The sequence below is a fragment of the Bombus impatiens genome, unplaced genomic scaffold, assembly GCF_000188095.3.
Source record: "Bombus impatiens unplaced genomic scaffold, BIMP_2.2 scf_0673, whole genome shotgun sequence".
NCBI classification, from domain to species: Eukaryota; Metazoa; Arthropoda; class Insecta; order Hymenoptera; family Apidae; genus Bombus; species Bombus impatiens.
In genome coordinates, this window is record NT_177092.1 from 318,674 (window position 1) to 337,681 (window position 19,008).

Below are 19,008 nucleotides of genomic sequence, written 5' to 3' on the forward strand. Positions count from 1 at the left end.
CATTATAATCCCTCTAAACTCCACCAAATATGAAAATTCACTAACCAAACGAAACTTTTCTTCAGCTTTAAATATTATACGAACGTACAACGCTGAAACAAGATGCGACGCAGTAAAACCAAAAGAAACAATTAAATAAGAGAAATACAAGCATCCAATCGTAATAAGGGTATCCTTCCCAATAACAATAATTAATATTGCGATATCATCGACTTAACAACCGAACACCGTGTCGTTACTCCATCACCACCACCACCTTCTAGTTTAACGAATCTCGGAAGAGAGAAACATACGCTTGCGATTAACGCGATCACAAAAGATTTACGCAACTACGTGGCGCCATGATCGAGGACCTCCTGCTCGCGTGGCAGCGGAGAACGTGTTTAATCGCTAGACGAACAAAGGGGAAAGAAATGTTTCTCGGACGACTCGAGACGCGTGGCGAGACCGTCAAAGGCCATCGGGTAGCATACAAAAGTTCGTACTTTCGCCACCGAAAGGAGTCACTTTCATCTGTCAAGTTTCGCAACGAAACTGGCCGGGCTTCGAATTCCCTGTGTTTCGCTCCTGATCGAATCGTCCAGCGACCGTTTTCCCGTCTCCGTCTGACAGTACGGATATACACGCATGTTGATGCCTAACAGCGAGATCATGGAAGGCCATTCTTAAAAATTAATCGTTGAGGCAGTTGCGTTGGCAAGAGCGAAAGAATCAGTCGTTTTCGTTCTATCGACATTGTCGCGTCGCTTTGGGCGAGTCAGCGATTGGATCGTTGTTTTATCGTTTGTACACTATTTGAAAGTACCCAAGTATTTGTTTATATTTTATGCATAATAGATTGATTATAGAATTACAATGAGAAACAAAAATGATCATACAGTTGGAACGTAGAGATAAAACGAGCAATATTTTTTGTATTCTATATTATATATGCAACTAATATATGCAATAGATATTATGCACCGGGACAGTAATAGGTGCAATTAACTTTTATTTCTGTACATTCATTAACGTAAATGTCTGTGAATAGTACATAGTCATATACGTTTGAATATATTTAATAATATACGAAATATCGCTTTTTAATTTCTACACTGCAGCTGTACGAATATTTTTGTCTATCAATGTATTTTGATGTGATGTAAGTTAATAAGATTGTAAAATTCTAAGTTGGATTTCTATAAATTTTGAAATACAAGTCACGTAATAAAAGAAAAATTCTTGATAAAGTTGCCATTAGAATCCTTCGAACACAAATCATTTTATGCATAAAGGGAAACCATTCAGAATCTATCTTCGCTTTGTACGCTTCAATTTTCCCATAACCATCGATGAATAATCTTTAACTTTGTATTCTTTATAATTTCAAGCTCTCTGACGAAAGAGCCGATCGCGAAGTCAGTGGAGGATCGCTGTGACCTTTTCCAGACCTTAGAAACGACGGAGTGACGACCAACTAAAGATTACTATCCATGCTAACGAGTCCAAGTAGTTTGCTTATTCGTGGAACTTATGTTAGTGTACCATGCATTTATCACAATGGTACTTTTCGCGATGACATTGAATTCTCGATCTTCTGCAATGCGTTTTTGATAATAATATCTCAAGTACAATGAATCATAAATACATATACTTTAGTTTATCGATTGAAATATTTCTCTTATTTGTAACATTTACGTCAGATGCTCTACATTTATATCTACAATATTATATTAAAAAACACATAATATTTCTAAATATTTTTTCTATTATGATTCTATTATAATCCCCTCTATAAGTTACTGGACGGTTGGTGATCTTAAAAATAATTTTTATTGAAACAAGTTATTGATAGGTTTATTGAAATTATTCTTACTATTAATAAGATTTTTATGAACATATAGTAGTACTGTATTTATTAAAATGCAATTGTAATTAGCGAATTTTTATTATAAAAACAAAAATTAAAGATAATGGGAGGATTAATAAATTCTTATTTTGTATGAGTTGGTCGTTTCCCGACTGGTTTAGATAAATAAAATTCTACTGCAGTGTAAATACTTTCTTCATTCATAATCGAATAAAATGTATTAATTGCTCAGAAAATTGTGAATAATGTACTATGTACTTGTAGTTGTGATTTATGTTTTCGTTTGAGAGGTGTATTTTCAACTAGAAAATTAGGACTCATAATAAATTTACACGTGTATTTCTACGAAGAAATGATGAATGATTTTACTAATGTATTTTTGAGTCACTCTTCAATTATTTTCTAAGCATAATCTTTATTTAATACCTGTTATTAATCATCTCCTTATTATTCTATAATGTGTTCAACGGACATATATGCTTCTATATAACGCTTAGAAACACCATAGTACACATATCTAGAGCACATATGTAGTTTCAATGTACTTCAAATAAGAGAAATATTTTATTCTACCTTTGCTTTTTAATACATTTTGCGTCAGTTATGTAAAAATATATTTTTTTCATATATAATCATCTAATTGCCGATAATGCAAAAATACGTCTCTTTTTATAGTTGATGTATTTAGTGAAATATTTATCTGATGAAGTATCTCGCACAGTTTATAAGAATTTACGAAACTCGAGATCTTAATTCGTCGAAATTTAACATGTTGCTCCTTCGACTCGTCTTTCTATGCTCAGTCCTTAACACACCAAAAAACAATCCAAATACTCCACCTATCAGTCCCATATCACCAGCCATAGACAATCATGGAAGATCCTTAGATTCTAAGAAACCCGATGCTTAAAATTACTCTGAGGCAGTTGAGTTGGGAATAGCAGTTTCAAAGATCAGTCATTTCGCTTCGTCTCGCCATTCTTCTAGCAAAGCGACACGATTGAGTCGACTCGCCTCCGTTACACTTCTATCCATCCTTCCATCGCTGATTCATCTCATAAAGCGAGGAATTTCATTAGTGCATCGTATATGAGTCGAGGATTGATGGTGCCATCCGCAGTATAGCGAACACCTCTTAAAGAACCATCATCGTGGCTCACCACTCCGTATTCCCCAACGATAAAACCGTCCGGAGTTCTCTCTTCGACCCTGTATTTCCTGTAGTTCCTACCTTCGACCACGTAACCCACTTTGTGACCATCTTCCACTTCGGAAGCGTTCGAAGGTTCCGTAAGCATAATCTGTGGTCCATGGACGTTTCCATTGCTACTCACGCTAACGGATTCATCCACCTCGTAATTCTGCTCGTCTGGTTCTCCGCCACGTTCGCGACTCAATGGTTGACCTTCTGAGTCGTAAAGTTTGCTAGGTTCGCTGTAAACTTGGGCAGGTTGCGAATAAACCTTCGCTGGTTCCGAATAAACTTTAGCTGGTTCCGAGTAAACCTTCGATGGCTCCGAGTACACTTTTTCTGGTTCACCATAGACTTTTGCAGGTTCGCTGTAAACCTTGGCTGGTTCACTATATACCTTCGCTGGTTCACTATAAACCTTTGCTGGCTCGCTGTACACCTTGGCTGGTTCTCCATAAATTTTCTCAGGTTCGTTATAGCCCTTCGCTGATTCGCTGTACAATTTAGCTGGCTCGCTGTACGGCCGTGGTGACTTATAGCTCTTCGATGGCTGGCTATACATCTTGGAGCCTGGACGATTGTAGTGGGAAGCGTCGAAGTGTCTGCCTGCCTTTCGACCTTGGGCCTGGTAGCGCTCTGACTGTACTTCCATTGGTTCTTCGCTGAACTCCTTTGATTCGGCGTTCTCTTCCGGCAACTCGTAGTTCTCCTCTGTTGGCAGGGTGATCATGTCCCCTGAAGGATTGTTCGTATTGTTGTTATTATTATTATTTATCTCCTTCTGATGTTCAACGAAAGAAGGAGTGTGCTTGTTCATCGATCTAGGCGTAACCGAACTTTGAACTCGCCAACTGGTGCTCAGCGAGCCTTCGTCAACGGAGAATTCGCTCCTGTTCGATTCTGATACGATGTTACTAAGTTCCTCAGTGACGAAGCTTGAAGGCGACGGTGTCGTCATTCTCGGCGATTTAGAAGTGGTTGTCGTCGTCGTTGTAGTAGTCGTGGTCAATGTTCTCGCAGTCGTGGAGCTCATAGTCCTCGTAGTAGGAGGCCTTGTCGTGCCATTCTTCAACTCTTTCGTAACATCTTTAGACGAAATTCCGATGGAGCTTGGCGGTCGAGACACGACTGTCGCATCTGTATTGTCGTAATGTTCCACCCTGACCTTGTACGGCGTAGCTTCGACGGTGGACGTCACACTGACACCTATAACTTTCTGTCGGCTGACTGCTTTGTTCGTCGAATTGCTCGTTGCGTTTGTCCTCGATGGTGATTTCTCTTGAGCTGTCGTCGACGTGACCGTCGTCGTACTTATTGAACTTTGAGGAGCCAGCCGTGTCGAAGATATGTCACTGGTGGTGCTCAATTCGTCGATTAACGATGCTAGATTTTGTTGCCTATTTTCTAACGTTTTGTGGCTTATGGGGTAAAATCGAACGACCTCTTCTCGGCCACTGGTGTTGCGCGCTCTCGGGACGACTTGTTTATTGCCAGGATTTCGCGATATTCGGTAAATCGAAGCCTCGTGCTGATGCGATTCCGCTGTCGCGCTATCTCCTGTTGACGACGTGTGTCCTCCTCGTCTGAAACCCCTACGTCGCTGTGGCGGCGTGGCCATGGCGCCGTTTATGAAGACTGACAGAAATTCCGTGCCCGCGAGTATGTCGTTTCTCTTCGCTGGAGCACCGTGTACTTCGTCCCACACCAGTGCCGCCTGCAGCAGTACCTGGAAAATGTTTGGTCGGTTAGTGGAATGCGGAAAGGATTTATAATGTTGAATAGCAATTAAAGATCGCTCTTAAAGTAACATTTTATAGCGATGGTTTAGTATTATTGCATTTTGGAGAATGTAAGAGGATCACGAATGCGTCCGTGATTATTTTGATTTTCATATCTTGTAATGTTGAGTTTCAGAATACTCTCATTTCTCAAGTGATATCGCGTCTTTAAATTTTAGGTAAAAAACTTTGTCATAGCGTCTGTACTCAGACTCATTTGTGCTATGAAGATACGAATGTAATTGTATTTTTTAATTTTCAATTTTTAATTGTACAAATGTAAATGTATCAAGTTCTTCTATGTATACATCAATCCTCTTCATAAGCAAACAAACTTTTTCATATTTCATAATTCGATCATCTACATCCAAGCTTCTTTACTGCCAAAAGATCATAAATTATAAAAAATCTAAGATACTCATCAATGTTACTATTAATTAATGCCTTATCATATATAAGGCATTATAATATATAATCATTCGTTGAGTCAAATGTTTGAAATTTTATTTGATAAAAGTAAAAGTTCTATCCAAAGAAATTCTAGGTTAAAATTTCGCATGAATCCTCAGCAACCTATACCGAAAAAGAACCTCTTAATTTTATTACTATAAGAATGAGAATTTCAGATTCTCAATATTAACCTTTATATTGAAAATCTCCACTTTCACAAAACGAATTTATTGAAACATGCGCTTCTCACAATGCGTTCACATTAAAATGGTAAAGAATTCATAAAAGAACACAAAGAACCAAATCGTCCTCAAGTAAATCGCTATCCATGGAACGGGCGAGAATCCTGAAGACAGAAATACAGAGAACAGTTGAAACAAAAGTACGTTGTTAACGTTGCATGGAGATATGCATCGTGCAGGCTAACGTGGGGCGTTTCCAGTATCTGTAAAGTGCAAAGTGTAAAAGTTAGGCGAACTGTTGCGAGGGCCATTAAAGCCACGTGGAATCGGTGAACAAGTTCGTAAGTACTTTACGATCCGAGGACGCGCGGAGCATGTCGGGTCGCGTTTATTTTTCAATTCGCGCGCGAACGATAAAGCGCCATCGCGTCGGACCATATTGGACACACGAAGGTCACGCCAGGTGCATCCGAGCAATTTATAAATTATGTTATGGCCGCCGTAAAGTACACGAACGGGCGCAGCTTATTACGCCGGGGAGTTTTAACTCGTGTTTCATAGCTGTCACCTTGTTATCTTCCCAAACATCTCATTTTCTAGCGTATTTAAAACTGGCGGCCTTCGCCATCCCTTAAGAACGCGTTTCTTATAGCGCGATGCCTCAAATCCTTGCGATAATAGAAATAAATTAAACAAAGATAATAGGTGTAAATTGTTAAAGTTCAGATAAAATTCAATGTTTCGAAGTTAGTTTACTTAGTGGTTAGAGTTAGAGCGAGAGAGAAGAATGTGAAGAAAGAAAGGCGAAAAGAGTATTTCGCTCAGGATCTGCTAGAGGACTTACCAGTAAGACTATCTAGCAGGTCTCCGCCGTATAAACCAGGAGAGGGTGGGATGCTAGGAAGTTTAGGTTAGTTCTTATTATCTCGTTAAATAATTATTTATATAATAGATTCATCACATAAACTATGAAATGAAAGTAAGTGCTCACTTCGTTATATTATGTTTTTATAATATAAATGTGTTGTAAGTATCCTTAATGAAGTAATTAAACAAACAATTTAGATTCAGTTTTATTATCTTTGTCAAAACTATTAAAATTTCTTTATATAAATCGATAATACAGAAAAAGTATTCTTATATCGAACGATATCAATGCTGATAAATATAAGTATATAAATATAAGTATATATAAATATAATATAAGTTATATAAATATAAGTATATTTATATAATAACAGTATGTAATATGTCTTCATTTTCTTATTTCAAGTCACATACATGTAGCAATAATATGAAAACAAAATATCATGCAAGTAATATCTAATTAACATAATTGGCATATTTTGTTTACATATGAAATAAGCGCTTAATAAGAAGCTTGAAAATTGTAAATAGTAATTTTCGCATATTTCCAATTTCCTTCTTCCTCAGGCTGAAAACGAAAATACGAGGGTCCTGTGTATGTATATATGTATAACAGGTGTGAATGAAATTAAAAGCAGTGTAAAATCATTCAGTGTTTTGGTCAATATTCATGCGTTTAAATGTTGTAAATTAAGATAAGTGAGTACATCCACAGCGCGACTTTGACCATGAAATTTCAAAGAACACTCCTCACCGGGATGTGCGTCCGTAAAAACTCAGTCATAACATGCAATTAACAGTTTTGTTTTTGCTGTCAGATTTAAATTGCATATTCATTTGAGAATACTGAGCAATATATCTTTTATACCTTACAAAACGTTCGAAAGTTTCTTGAGCTTGAATACTCTTACACATACACACTCACATATGTATACACATACTCATGTGACTGCATGTATGCATATGTTAATCCTTTATACAAGCTAAAAGATTATGAACTATATAACTTTTATACTGTCAAACAGGTAATAGTTCACTTAAGATAGTGTAATATTTTTTACATTAAAGAATTATACAGATATTTATGTAGGAATCTTTTATATAAATTCTATTCATGTTTATGTAAGTTCTGTTCATAGATTTTTCTGTTGCTTTAATAATTTTCTTTGAACCTTCTAGGCTTACCATAAAAATTGCGATGATAGATGACAAAAATTATTCGTATTAATTTTCATATTAACAGTATACGTGTATCTAATATGTGTTTCGTGGAAATATCTTTGTAAATCTTTTTATACTTACAATCGTCTTTTTTATTCCAAGGAACACCTGTTTTCTATTAACGATTACTGTTTTCTATTAACCAATGAATTATAGATGTCAATAAATATTCAAGCAATACTAATACACTGTTGGCCGTAGTTCTCGGGATCCCTTTGAATTCTTTAATTGTTCTTAAAGAGACTTAAACGGACGTAAAAGAGCACGGCTGATCGTTGCGCGGTTCTTTCGTCAAGGTTCATCGTCGAGACCAGTATTGCGCTACCTCACGGCAAAAGCTCTGTTAAAAGTCATGAAATGAAATTCGTCGCACAATCAGCCAAAACTTCGAAATCCACGAACCGTACGCTTTCTACGAGCATAAAGTCTTAATTTATATCGTTATTACACGACTCCCAGTGAGACAGTCCAACGGCAACGAACAGAAGAAAAGGGACAGAGGGCGAAAAGAAGCGTAAAAACATTTATTTGCCGCACGAAAGCCCGAGATCCGGCGTCGTTAATAATTTTAAAGAGGTCGAGACCTCCTTGGTTTGGATTTGCTCATCGTCGTTTCGCTTTCGATCCGCCGTAAAACGCTCTGAATTGAATTTTTGCAATCCCGCGGAAGGTCATCGCAACCGTTGCGTCAGCTCGAACAAACGATTCGAAACGGTATTAAGCACGATGGCGATCGAACGTTTGCAACAGATGTTCGCGTATGAAAAAAAAAGGATTGTATGTTTGAAGGATCATAAGGCTCGTTTGAATGGGAGAGACACTTTTGGATATGATGAAATTTCATTGGGAACATTGAGATGTATATAACTTTCGTCGCAAATGTTAGTTTGATAATTAACGCTTCTTTATATTTTAATCTTGCTTTCATTTTAGCAAACAAAAAGTATTTATAATTGTATTACGAAGATGTCATACAAAATAGAAATGAAAAATCATGGATATTAGTAAGTAATTTTTTCATATCTTATTTAAGGTAAGTACAGTAAGGTAGTATAGTAAGTACAATATATTTTTTAATATATTAGTCGATTCAGTTCGTTTATAAGACCGAAGGTATTAACCTATTTGTGAAGAAGTCGTTAGTACAAGAAGAAGTAATAGAAGTTAGTAATAGAAGAAGAAGCTACTATGAATTTAACTATACCATTCAACTTTTTCTATATAAACTTTTTCTATTTATATCCATGGTTCGAACATATAGAACAAGTTTATTAGGAAAAAACTGGGACATCTTGTATATTAAAATATATTAATATGGATGCCTAATAATTGTCATAAGGAAAAACGTCGAAACCATAAGGAAGAGATCCACGACCGGAAAGGAATTTTTATCGCTGCCTCCATAAAAGCTTGTAAAACTACTTTTAGATTGCTGCGTATAAATTCTTTGCCTAATGCTACGTTATTTAGTATAGCACCATATTAATTTATTACTACAACGTTATTCCGAAACTCAAAGTGTAAATTGTGAAGTGTTGATAAACGAGCTGAATGAAATAAGTTATGTACGATTAACATCGACGTTTAGTAAGAAATTAAATGTTTCATTCCGAACACTCTCGTATAAATAAATCAACAGTTATCAAAATGTCCCGTTTTTTTGTTCAAATTGTGAAAGAAGATTCTGAGAAGGAAGAAGTATCGTACTGTCAGATTCGCCACCCAGCTCGACTTCGAAATTTTTATTAAATTCCATTGATGTAGCTAATTTGTATCTGACGAAAATTTTTTTCGTCCACACCCATATGATAACGAGAGGTTCGATAAAACGAAGAAAAAGAAAGAAAGAAAATCGAGAAGCTAGTTTTAGGAAATTAACTTTTTTGTTGGGATATCCCGAACTTTACTGGAATTAATAAACTCAACTTCGGCTCGTGCGCGCTACCATAAATCGTACATGTATACGTAATCTGTATAAGCATGAGAGATATCCACTCGATTTATAAAGTGGCCGACAACGTTCAAACGACAACCAGCAAAGATTGGTCTAGAACGGTTTCCTGTTGAAAGGAGAACGCGCATTGTCGTGTGGACACCTCGGATGAGGTCATTCGGTTCGCCCACTTACTCCCTATGCAGATGACTCGCATTTATGTTACGTTATTTGTATAAAATACGTAAAACGTACCGTGGAATGTGAAGGATCGGCGTACACATTAATTTTACTAAGAAGAACAGCATGAAATGTAAAGAGAATTTCATAAAACAGTAAATATACTTTAAATGTATTTGTCAAAATCCGTCGTTTTGGACGAAATACAAATATATTAAATATATTTATTATCTCTTGTCGTGATTGATATTGCTATAAAAGAGGAAAGAATTAATCGAAATAAATTCAGTTTAATAATCTAAATGCGATATACTTCAAGTTAAACATAACGTTTGACCACAAAAGAAACAGAAAAGCAGGTGTTATATATGGAGTAATTCATTTTGTTTCCTTAACTCTCAACATAGTGGTTTACAAAGAGCAGTCCTTAACAGCGATTAAACCTGATAACAATATGATATAAGTCTCTTTGAAAAGCATATAAGCCAAATTATCATAATATATTCTACTTAAGTCCCTGAGTAATTCTACTTTGGTATACTAAGGGTTGAAAAAAACACTATGCCCAGAACCTCAAACTTTCTGTAACTTCCCCAAGGAAGTCGATCCAAAGATCTTGTCATTGACTCTTTCACGGTATTTTCGACGTGACCGTCGTTCCAATCAGATCTAATTAACGTCTTTTTACTGACAAGTGTTCGAAGGTGAACGAACTCTTGTCAAGCATTTATCTTATGAAATAATCTGTTCGAGTTATGAGACAAATTTCGTTCGATTTGATAATTTGATGATCAATCAAAGTTTCAATTACTATTAATAAAAACAACTTCGTTAAGGGTACACGCGTGTAATGAAGTAGTTAGTCATAAACAGTGGAATTCGCGTGGGTACAAAGGGTACAAAGGCGGACAAACATTGGACCAGATCGAACAGATATATTCTTGCGTTATAAACAATATGCAGGTGCGGCCATTTTAAAGCCAGGCCTCGTCACCGCCAAAGAATCGTCATTTTTTGAAAGGGTGAGAATGAGCTCAGCCAAGCTGGACGTTAGTATTACGTGTATCGATAAGATTAGACTAGACCGGTAGGTTTGGCAAACCTTGAATACATTGTCTGATTCAATGTTAAAATGGAACTGTAATTTCCTAATTGTAATTCCTAATTATAATTTGTCCGGAATTTTTGTTTTAAAATTTGTTCTATGTAAGTCGAAATATGATTATGAGAATATAACACAACAAAATGTCATAAACTTTATGTCATAAAAATCTATATGAAATTTGGGATCAAATATGAAAAGAAAATACTAATATGGAATATTGGATATTAATATAAATCCTAAAATGTAGTATTAAATTGGAATGCAAAAGTAGAAGGAAAGAAACGAATGGAGATAATGACACCATAATAATGTGACGTTTCACGGTAATTAATATATTTTAATTACACATCATTTCTTAGAGTAATTAGAATTGTTAGAGGAGTTTGCTTACTCAAACTTTAAACGAAAATACCAAAGAAGAATTTGTCTGAAAATTTTTACAGGAAACGTCGTTAAGCAATAAATCCTTGTTTAATCGGTTGTAAAGATAAAAAGACAAAACACTTAAAACACGATTAATGTCACACGTTTGTACATACATAATGTTGCACAAGTTTGAACTCGAGAACCTAGTTTTTAAGAGCTCATTAGGCTTCTCTGAAAGGTGACGTTAAATAATGAGGTACACCGTTTCTACCGCGGTACGCCAATAAGCGGTTGCGACGTCCTAAAATTAATCTACAAAAAGAAAACATCAAACGATATCGATTGCTCGCTCTTAGGCATTGTAAGCAAGAGTTCAATATTGACGCAATCGTACGCAATAACGTAATTAAAACGCAACGAATGATACGAATGAAGATATGAATGACGGCGATTCACAGGTGCGGCCGCCGCGCCGTTTCAAAAGCAAACTCATCGTGAAGGAATCACGGATTTGAGAAGTTGCAAGTGGGCGCGAGCCAAGTTGTTGCTGTCGCCCCCGTTTCAATGCTTCTTTTTAATGTCTTTCGCGATATATAACTGTCTGACCTACTTAACAATAACTGGTCGAAAAGTGGAAAAAATGTTATCTAACACACACACACACAGTTATTTCATATCCTTCGCTCTGATCTGATCTAGATTTAGAAACGTTAATTAAGTATAGAAGAATTTACATAAGGTTTTCTTTTAAATGATACAAAAGATACTAAAAGTAGTATGGTTTTAATATTTATTCTACTTAACTTAAAAGATGTAATTCAATGATATAGTAACAGAAGTTATGTTTTATCAAACAGAACTTATGAATGGTCTTAACAGTTTCTTCAGAATAATAATTTTCTCGTCCAATCATGAAAAGTCAATTTCGTTGCAAGTGAATGAAATCACACTCACTCCAGACAACGAGTGGCACTATCATTGAAGTGAAATATCTTAAACACGTTTAACATTTGCCCCCTGACTATCAACAAAACAGCAAACAACGATTATCATAAACCTACGTTACAAGATTTTGCTCGATACACTTACAAGACACTCTTCTCTAAAGTCAGATGGGCTCAATTACTTTAATTACTCAAGAACTCAGCACAAAGCGTAACAACATGTTTCCATTTTACATTCTGTCAAAACGAGCGACAACTGAATGTACAACTCCATGTAGGTTGAAGTAATTCGTTATCTCGTTCAGTAGGATCGAAAATACTCGAGCAAAATTTTTACTCGAGGCTAACCTAACCAAAAGAGGGCATCAATCGTGTACTCGGGTATTTTTCTCCTATTCATGGCGTCAGCATATTTTCAACCAAGCGAAATAAATACATTCCTCTCGGGGCTTATTTATTTTTGGTAGAACTAACGTGTTTGATTTCAGTCGGCCGACGTGTCGGCGTAAAGCACGTGATCGAGGAATCAATGTGCGTATACAAGTAAATGACACGAGCGTATCAAGTTCTGAGGAATATGCGAAATGGCTCATATAGGCTCATAATCAAGGTTGCGACTGGGTGTGGCGAGGAGCATGCACACAAGCGTACACTGTCGATTCTGACATTTTAGAATAGAACTTCGTTTATTCGAACAGGTCGGGAGCAAGGCAATTTGGATAACCGAACAGTTTCGATGAATAAAATTCGCTATCCCCTTCCAGCTTTCCTTATTAATTCAGATATTAGGATTTTAGTGCTACGATTTCGATTGTTTCTTCTATTGACACACAGACTACACACTCTTTATCTTCCAATGAAATGTTTTTTGCATTTCATTTTCACAGCATGACATTTTTGTAATAATGTGAGAGTATTACTAAATGATACGAAATTTAATATACATGGATCTAATTAATCAGGAAATACAGTGGTGTGCAAATAATTTTCGTAACCACTGTGGAATTTATTTCTTTATAAGAATAAGCGTTATACGTATTACGAAATTACGTTCGATCGTAGTTAGGGTAATAGAGGCTCGGCATTAACTTGTTCGCATTTTAAAATTGTGCCATAACTTATTTCACTGTTGTAGATTCCAATACTCGAGGATGTGTCCTTTTGTAAACTCGTGATTGAATTACACGTTGTTGAAGAGAAGCAAGTATCCGGATATTTTTCAGCGGCAGCGTGTATACACACATGATTCGATACCTTCCCTGTAGATAGCTCGTCCAACCCGTTTGTCCCAATGTAAGCGAGTCTTTTTTCCATTAAGACTAAATTGTCTTTCTTCTGACGACGCACCGTCTGTCAATGAGCGCTTTTGTCCTGACAGCTCCGCTGTACTCAGCTTCGATCTCGTTTCATTCCGGTCGTTCCTCCCTTGCGGTGCTGTGTCGATGACGATGTATGTATATCATCTGTCCAAGGTCGCTGTTTGTTTTTTGGACATTCACGCTTTTCGATGGAAAAAGTTTACTTCGCCGATGGACGCAAATTGACTAATTTTACGTAACGTACGACGGTTTCTGATTGGCACGTTCTTTTCTCCGAGAAAAAAATTATTTCATTTTTGACGAGTAACCTTGAATATGGTAGGAAGTTCCTGGTTTAAGAGACGAAGTTCCAAGTTAGGAATTTCGACGATCAAGACGTGCACGATGAAACAGAGGGCGACGTCGATGTTGAGGAGTGCATGAAAGTTACGAGCTTGTTCTACAGGATAATAACCTTGAAGTTCGTAGTTTTGTACTTGATTATTGTGTAGTGAGAAAATGTAACATGACTTATGTGGTAAGGTATCATATATCTTGATTAGTTCTTTTGAAAAATTAAGGTTCTGTATCTAAGTAGAATGTTTTTTCATATAAGGTCAAATATGTGTTCTTGTATTCGTAATTTGGATCTATGCATGAAAGAATTAGAAATTATTCTTTATTCTTAATTATAATGAAATATTGATAATATTTATAATTATAACGAAAAAATACAAATGTTGCTACTTCAGGATTAAACATTTTTAATTGCTTTCAAAATATATAATTTCAATTAACTGTTCTGTACCTACACGAACTTCCTTCTTCTTTCATCTGGACAAGTTCTTCAGGTAGGTAAGTGTTTTTTCTATATTAAGCTAGTCCTGATTTTTATCGCGCTATATTCGAGTAACTATAGCACTGTTTCTAGACAATGTAGGTACCCAACTGAATAATGATCTGAACAGGTTCAGTCGTTTAAGATGACAAGTTGTCTGTTTCTGATTTAAAAGTCGAAGTAACTATACAACTAAAAGTCTCCTTATTGGATATATGTAATTTTAACGAACCTCACTCCTGTTTCTTTCCATTCTGTAAAATACATAAATTCATGTTGATATAATATATAAAACCACGATAAATCTATATTTGTTAATTTGTTGATTTTTATATCCATTTTAATCCTTCTTTTAATCGGATAATCGGATTAAAAGAAGATACTTATAATAGATGAAAAGGAAAATTAATTGTTACGTATAAACATATATTAAAAATAGATAATAAATCTAAGAAATTTGATATAAAGCCAATTAAGCATTAATTCACAATATTAAAACTGTTCCAAATGAAAAATAGAAAATCATGTTCTTCGCCTGTAGTCTTCATACAATATATATAAAAATAATGGAACATCGTTGCATTTACTATAAAGTTTACCTACTAACTGACTAGGTACAAGTATATTAACGATATAGTAAAATAGTAGTATAGTATAAGTATATAACGATATAACTATAAAAATCTGACATTATGAATATGAAATATATAGAAGCTAATAAAAAAACTTCATTAGGAAATAAGGGTACGTAACAATACTTTTTGTAACCACTGTATCTTATATAATATATGGATATCCATTTGATACAAGCCACACCATGACATCAGCGTTTCTAAACAAAAGTCAAAGGAAGACTGCACTATAGCCGTTTCTTCGCATATCTTCCTTATTACTCTTATTTTACTAACTGGAAAATAATAAACCAAAACATTCCATTAACGTGGTATCCAAATAACCTCGTAACAGCTTCGGGCATCTATTTAAAAGATAACTCGTCGCGTCGCGTCGCCAGGAAAGGAAAAGGTCGACGATAAAGGGAAGATCGCCGTGAGTTTCACACTTTGAACGCTCTTCCAAAGAATGTTACATTCTTACTTCATTCTTGCGCTACGACTTTTTCCACCAAGTAACAAAGATAATTCGTTTCGCGAGTTATGATTCAGAAATAACTTCGTATCCTTGAAATTTATAGCGATTTACGAAAGTAATCAGCGAAAGGACGCGTGTGCTTCGTTGTATCCGAGTAGAATCCTGGCAGATCTTCTCCTTTGGCGCGTTAACAACGGTTTAAGAATCAATTAATAAGCGGCGTATCTCGGCGCAACAATGGCAATTTCCTCGGATTTCATGGCGATTGCGCGCCAGTCTCGATCATTCCCACGCCTCTTTCGGAAAAAAATCCGCGGAATTATGATCGGGCGAAACTAATCACGCTGCTTTAACACTCCGCTCGATATAACGCTCTTTCATATTCTCGATACCGCTCATGCCAACGTTCTGGCAAATTATCGTGCAGCAAAACAATTCATGACGTTGAGTAAGTTCAAAATTGTTACTGCTGTAAAGTGATGTAAGGAGAGACAGGAAGTTCGTTCTTTAGGTATCCATTTCTTTTTACGAGAAATCGTAATCTTTCGAAATGTATGACAAAGCGATATCGTAATAAGACTTGTTAATTCTCAATTAATATTATTGATTTTGGATATTTGCAGTGAAACTATCGATGACTGTAGAATAAAATTTGTGTCAAAGAAACCAAAGTAGGAGCTTAATACTTAGTTCGTAAGTATTAGGATACTTGGAGAAAATGCGATAAATCTGAACAATTATTAGGAATCAAAGTATATAGAGATCAAAGTATTGAAAATTACTACCTTGGATTATAGAAAACTGTATATTCTATATCATAATAAAAATCTGGCAAATAATAGATAAATATAAATAATTTACTTACAAAGATTTCTTGAAGATTTTTGGACGTCTAACTTGTATGGATACAAGTACAGTTGTATTGTTGTATAATTTTGATCGATTAATTGTTCATCTAATGATGTAAATGATGTAAAATTTCTGTGACGGATATAGCATATATAGTCATTTTAACAATTGTAATAGCTCCATATAATTAATTTTATTTAGTGATCGACATTTTACACAGTAAAAGTGATTATTTCTTGTCGCATATATGGCACAGGATAGTGAATGCAACCGAATAAATACCAAATATGTTAGTCTAAATTGTTATGGCTACATATGTATGAGTAAACGATACAAGTTAAGGGTTAACGGTACAAGGGAACAAAGAAGTGCTATAGAGTTTATGATCAAAATAAAGAAGCCAAAGCTTTGAATCGCACCCGGAGAACAGTGTCACCGGGATTTTATTGCGAGATTCCAGCCACTTGTCTAAAACGAAAACCCTGAAAACGAGTGAAATATCTTGCGAAACGTGACTAAAAGAAGCAAATATAATAATGGCACGTTAAAGCATGAAACAAGGATTAGTTGGCACTTATGACACGTTCAGTTTATTATAAAGCTATGAACTTTATTCGTCTGCCGTTTAATCGCTTTCTAACTATGACTTTACCAACGTCTATTCTTCGTTTTGTAACATGCGAAATGTACGATAATTTCTGGATTGAATTGTTCTCCTCTATGCAGTGTTATTCTAGAAGAACTAGTAGAACTAGTGTTATAGAAGAACTGTAATCATGGTTAACTTTTGAGATAGCAATAAACAAGATTAATGATGTTATTAAACAGCTTGCTAATGTAATTAAGAGGCTTATAAACGTAGATATTTATCTCGTGCTAGAATAAACATAGAGTAGATGTGTTTTCGTAGTAATATGGCTTGCTTTATAATATAGTTATTCTATTTGTTTTTTTTGAAAATGCTCTTTGCACAATTCATTGTCGCCTGTCATTTAATGATATATTATTTAATCAATTATATATTTCTTTGATAGTATTTATATAAATCAATGTTAGCAGAAGCAACACGAATTACTTATTTGCTGCGTTATTGTCTTTCACTTATTGTATATCATATGTTTTTAAATGTAATTATACAAAATGTGACATGTTATATTATTCAGTAAACAATTTTAATCCATTTCAAAAATATATATTCTTATATAGAATTTAAATGTATAAAGTGTACGAATGTGAATATAAACTAGAATTAGAAAAATAATTTTTATAATATATATTTATAATATACAATGTATGAACAATATAACATTTTTAAAACAGATCTTTTAAACGATCAGCTTCATTAAGCAAGATTTCAGTCCTATAATAATTTTTTTAGGCTAACTTCAAATTACTATTCACATGCAATTATATAAACGATCATGCAGATGCAAACTTTTAGTAGGCTTGATAATACACTTAAGGCATATAACATTCACTTATATATACATACTGCTACGTTAATAACGATAATATATATATTAACAAACGTAATATTAGCGGCGATAACAATGAGCGTATGAGTAATAACGGCAACGAAATATGTTCATTGATAATCATTCATATGTTCGGTGCCGACCATGACCAATTAGTTTTTGTTATTATAATTGAATAATCATGGTTCAGACAAGAAGCGATTAATACGCGATCGTATGCATTAATTGCGATATTTAATAATAAGAATCGATGTTGCTTTTGAGTTAACTTTCGAATTCAAGGTCACTATATAGAGCTGTTATTTGAATACATTGAATATTTTACAAATTTTTGTAATATCGTACATAATAATACATACTTGAATATAGATATTCTTGAAATTTGTGAATTCCTGCGAATTTCTGCGAGATACGTATGTGCTATCGAGTTGCGTGCACGCAGAACGAGCGTGTGTACTGAGAAAAAGTAAGGGTCAGTTTTCAATGTCTCGCCAGCGAAAGTTTAACTAGCATGCGTGTGCCCGGCAATGCTTACACAATGCACAGTGGCGTAATTTCGTACTCGGGGACACCGTAATAAATGTTTCAGTCCTCCCACACTCCAGTTCTATATAATTTACGTAAGGTGTGCAGCCGTGCTTTATATAGTCAAACAGGAAAGCAACTTTTAGCTACGGTCTATTTATTTTTCGGTTAATCCTGGATGAATAAAAGAATTAAATTTTGAGTTTGGACTAGAAAATTCTATTTCTTTTACTGCTTAGATTTCTATTCATTTATTTATATTGATTTAATTGGCATGTTAGATACATATGTAAGAGTAATTTGTTAAATTCATCCTTGAAGAACTATTAATATCTAACTATCTAAATGCTAATGTTTTCACGCTCTAGCAATAGGTAATTTTTCAAGAATTTTATTATGTTATTTGACAAACAACAATACGAGATAATTATATTATTTGAGATAATCAACCCTGTGGGAGTAAACCAAGATTTGGAGCTGATCATCACACGTTACCCTATGCTTATTTTAATACGCAGAAATAGAAGCACAAATTAAGTTTTTTTTCTCTTTCAATTACGAGCTATATTTTTGTTTCACACCGCAAATTGACGATCCTGCTTCTATTGTTTTTTCCTAATGTCATATTTTTCTTTCCATAAGAAACTTACAAAGCTCGTAAAACGATCTAATGCTTCGTATATTATGAAATATTGTACCCCCATAAACATCCGCAGTCCATTAACGGACAAAGGTTCCCGTGCAAACAAACCTACTCGAATCTGAACAACCACTGTCTACACCGAACACCTACGCTCCACGGAACCATCGATCAAAACGAAAACGAAAAACGTCATTGAATCACACACGGGGTCGCGCGACCTTTTG

The 19,008-nt window shown here is 35.1% G+C and overlaps 1 protein-coding gene across 1 annotated transcript in view; it reads right to left on the minus strand.

The window, feature by feature from the left end:
• Nucleotides 1–1,981: 1,981 nt before the first annotated feature.
• LOC100740306 (uncharacterized serine-rich protein C215.13) overlaps nt 1,982–19,008 on the minus strand; it is a 66,010-nt gene continuing 48,983 nt past the window's right edge. Inside the window, exon 2 of the mRNA XM_012390018.3 lies at nt 1,982–4,767. Within this exon, the coding sequence (XP_012245441.1) occupies nt 2,905–4,767 (1,863 nt within the window). The 3' untranslated portion in view covers nt 1,982–2,904. The remainder of the gene's footprint in view (nt 4,768–19,008) is intronic.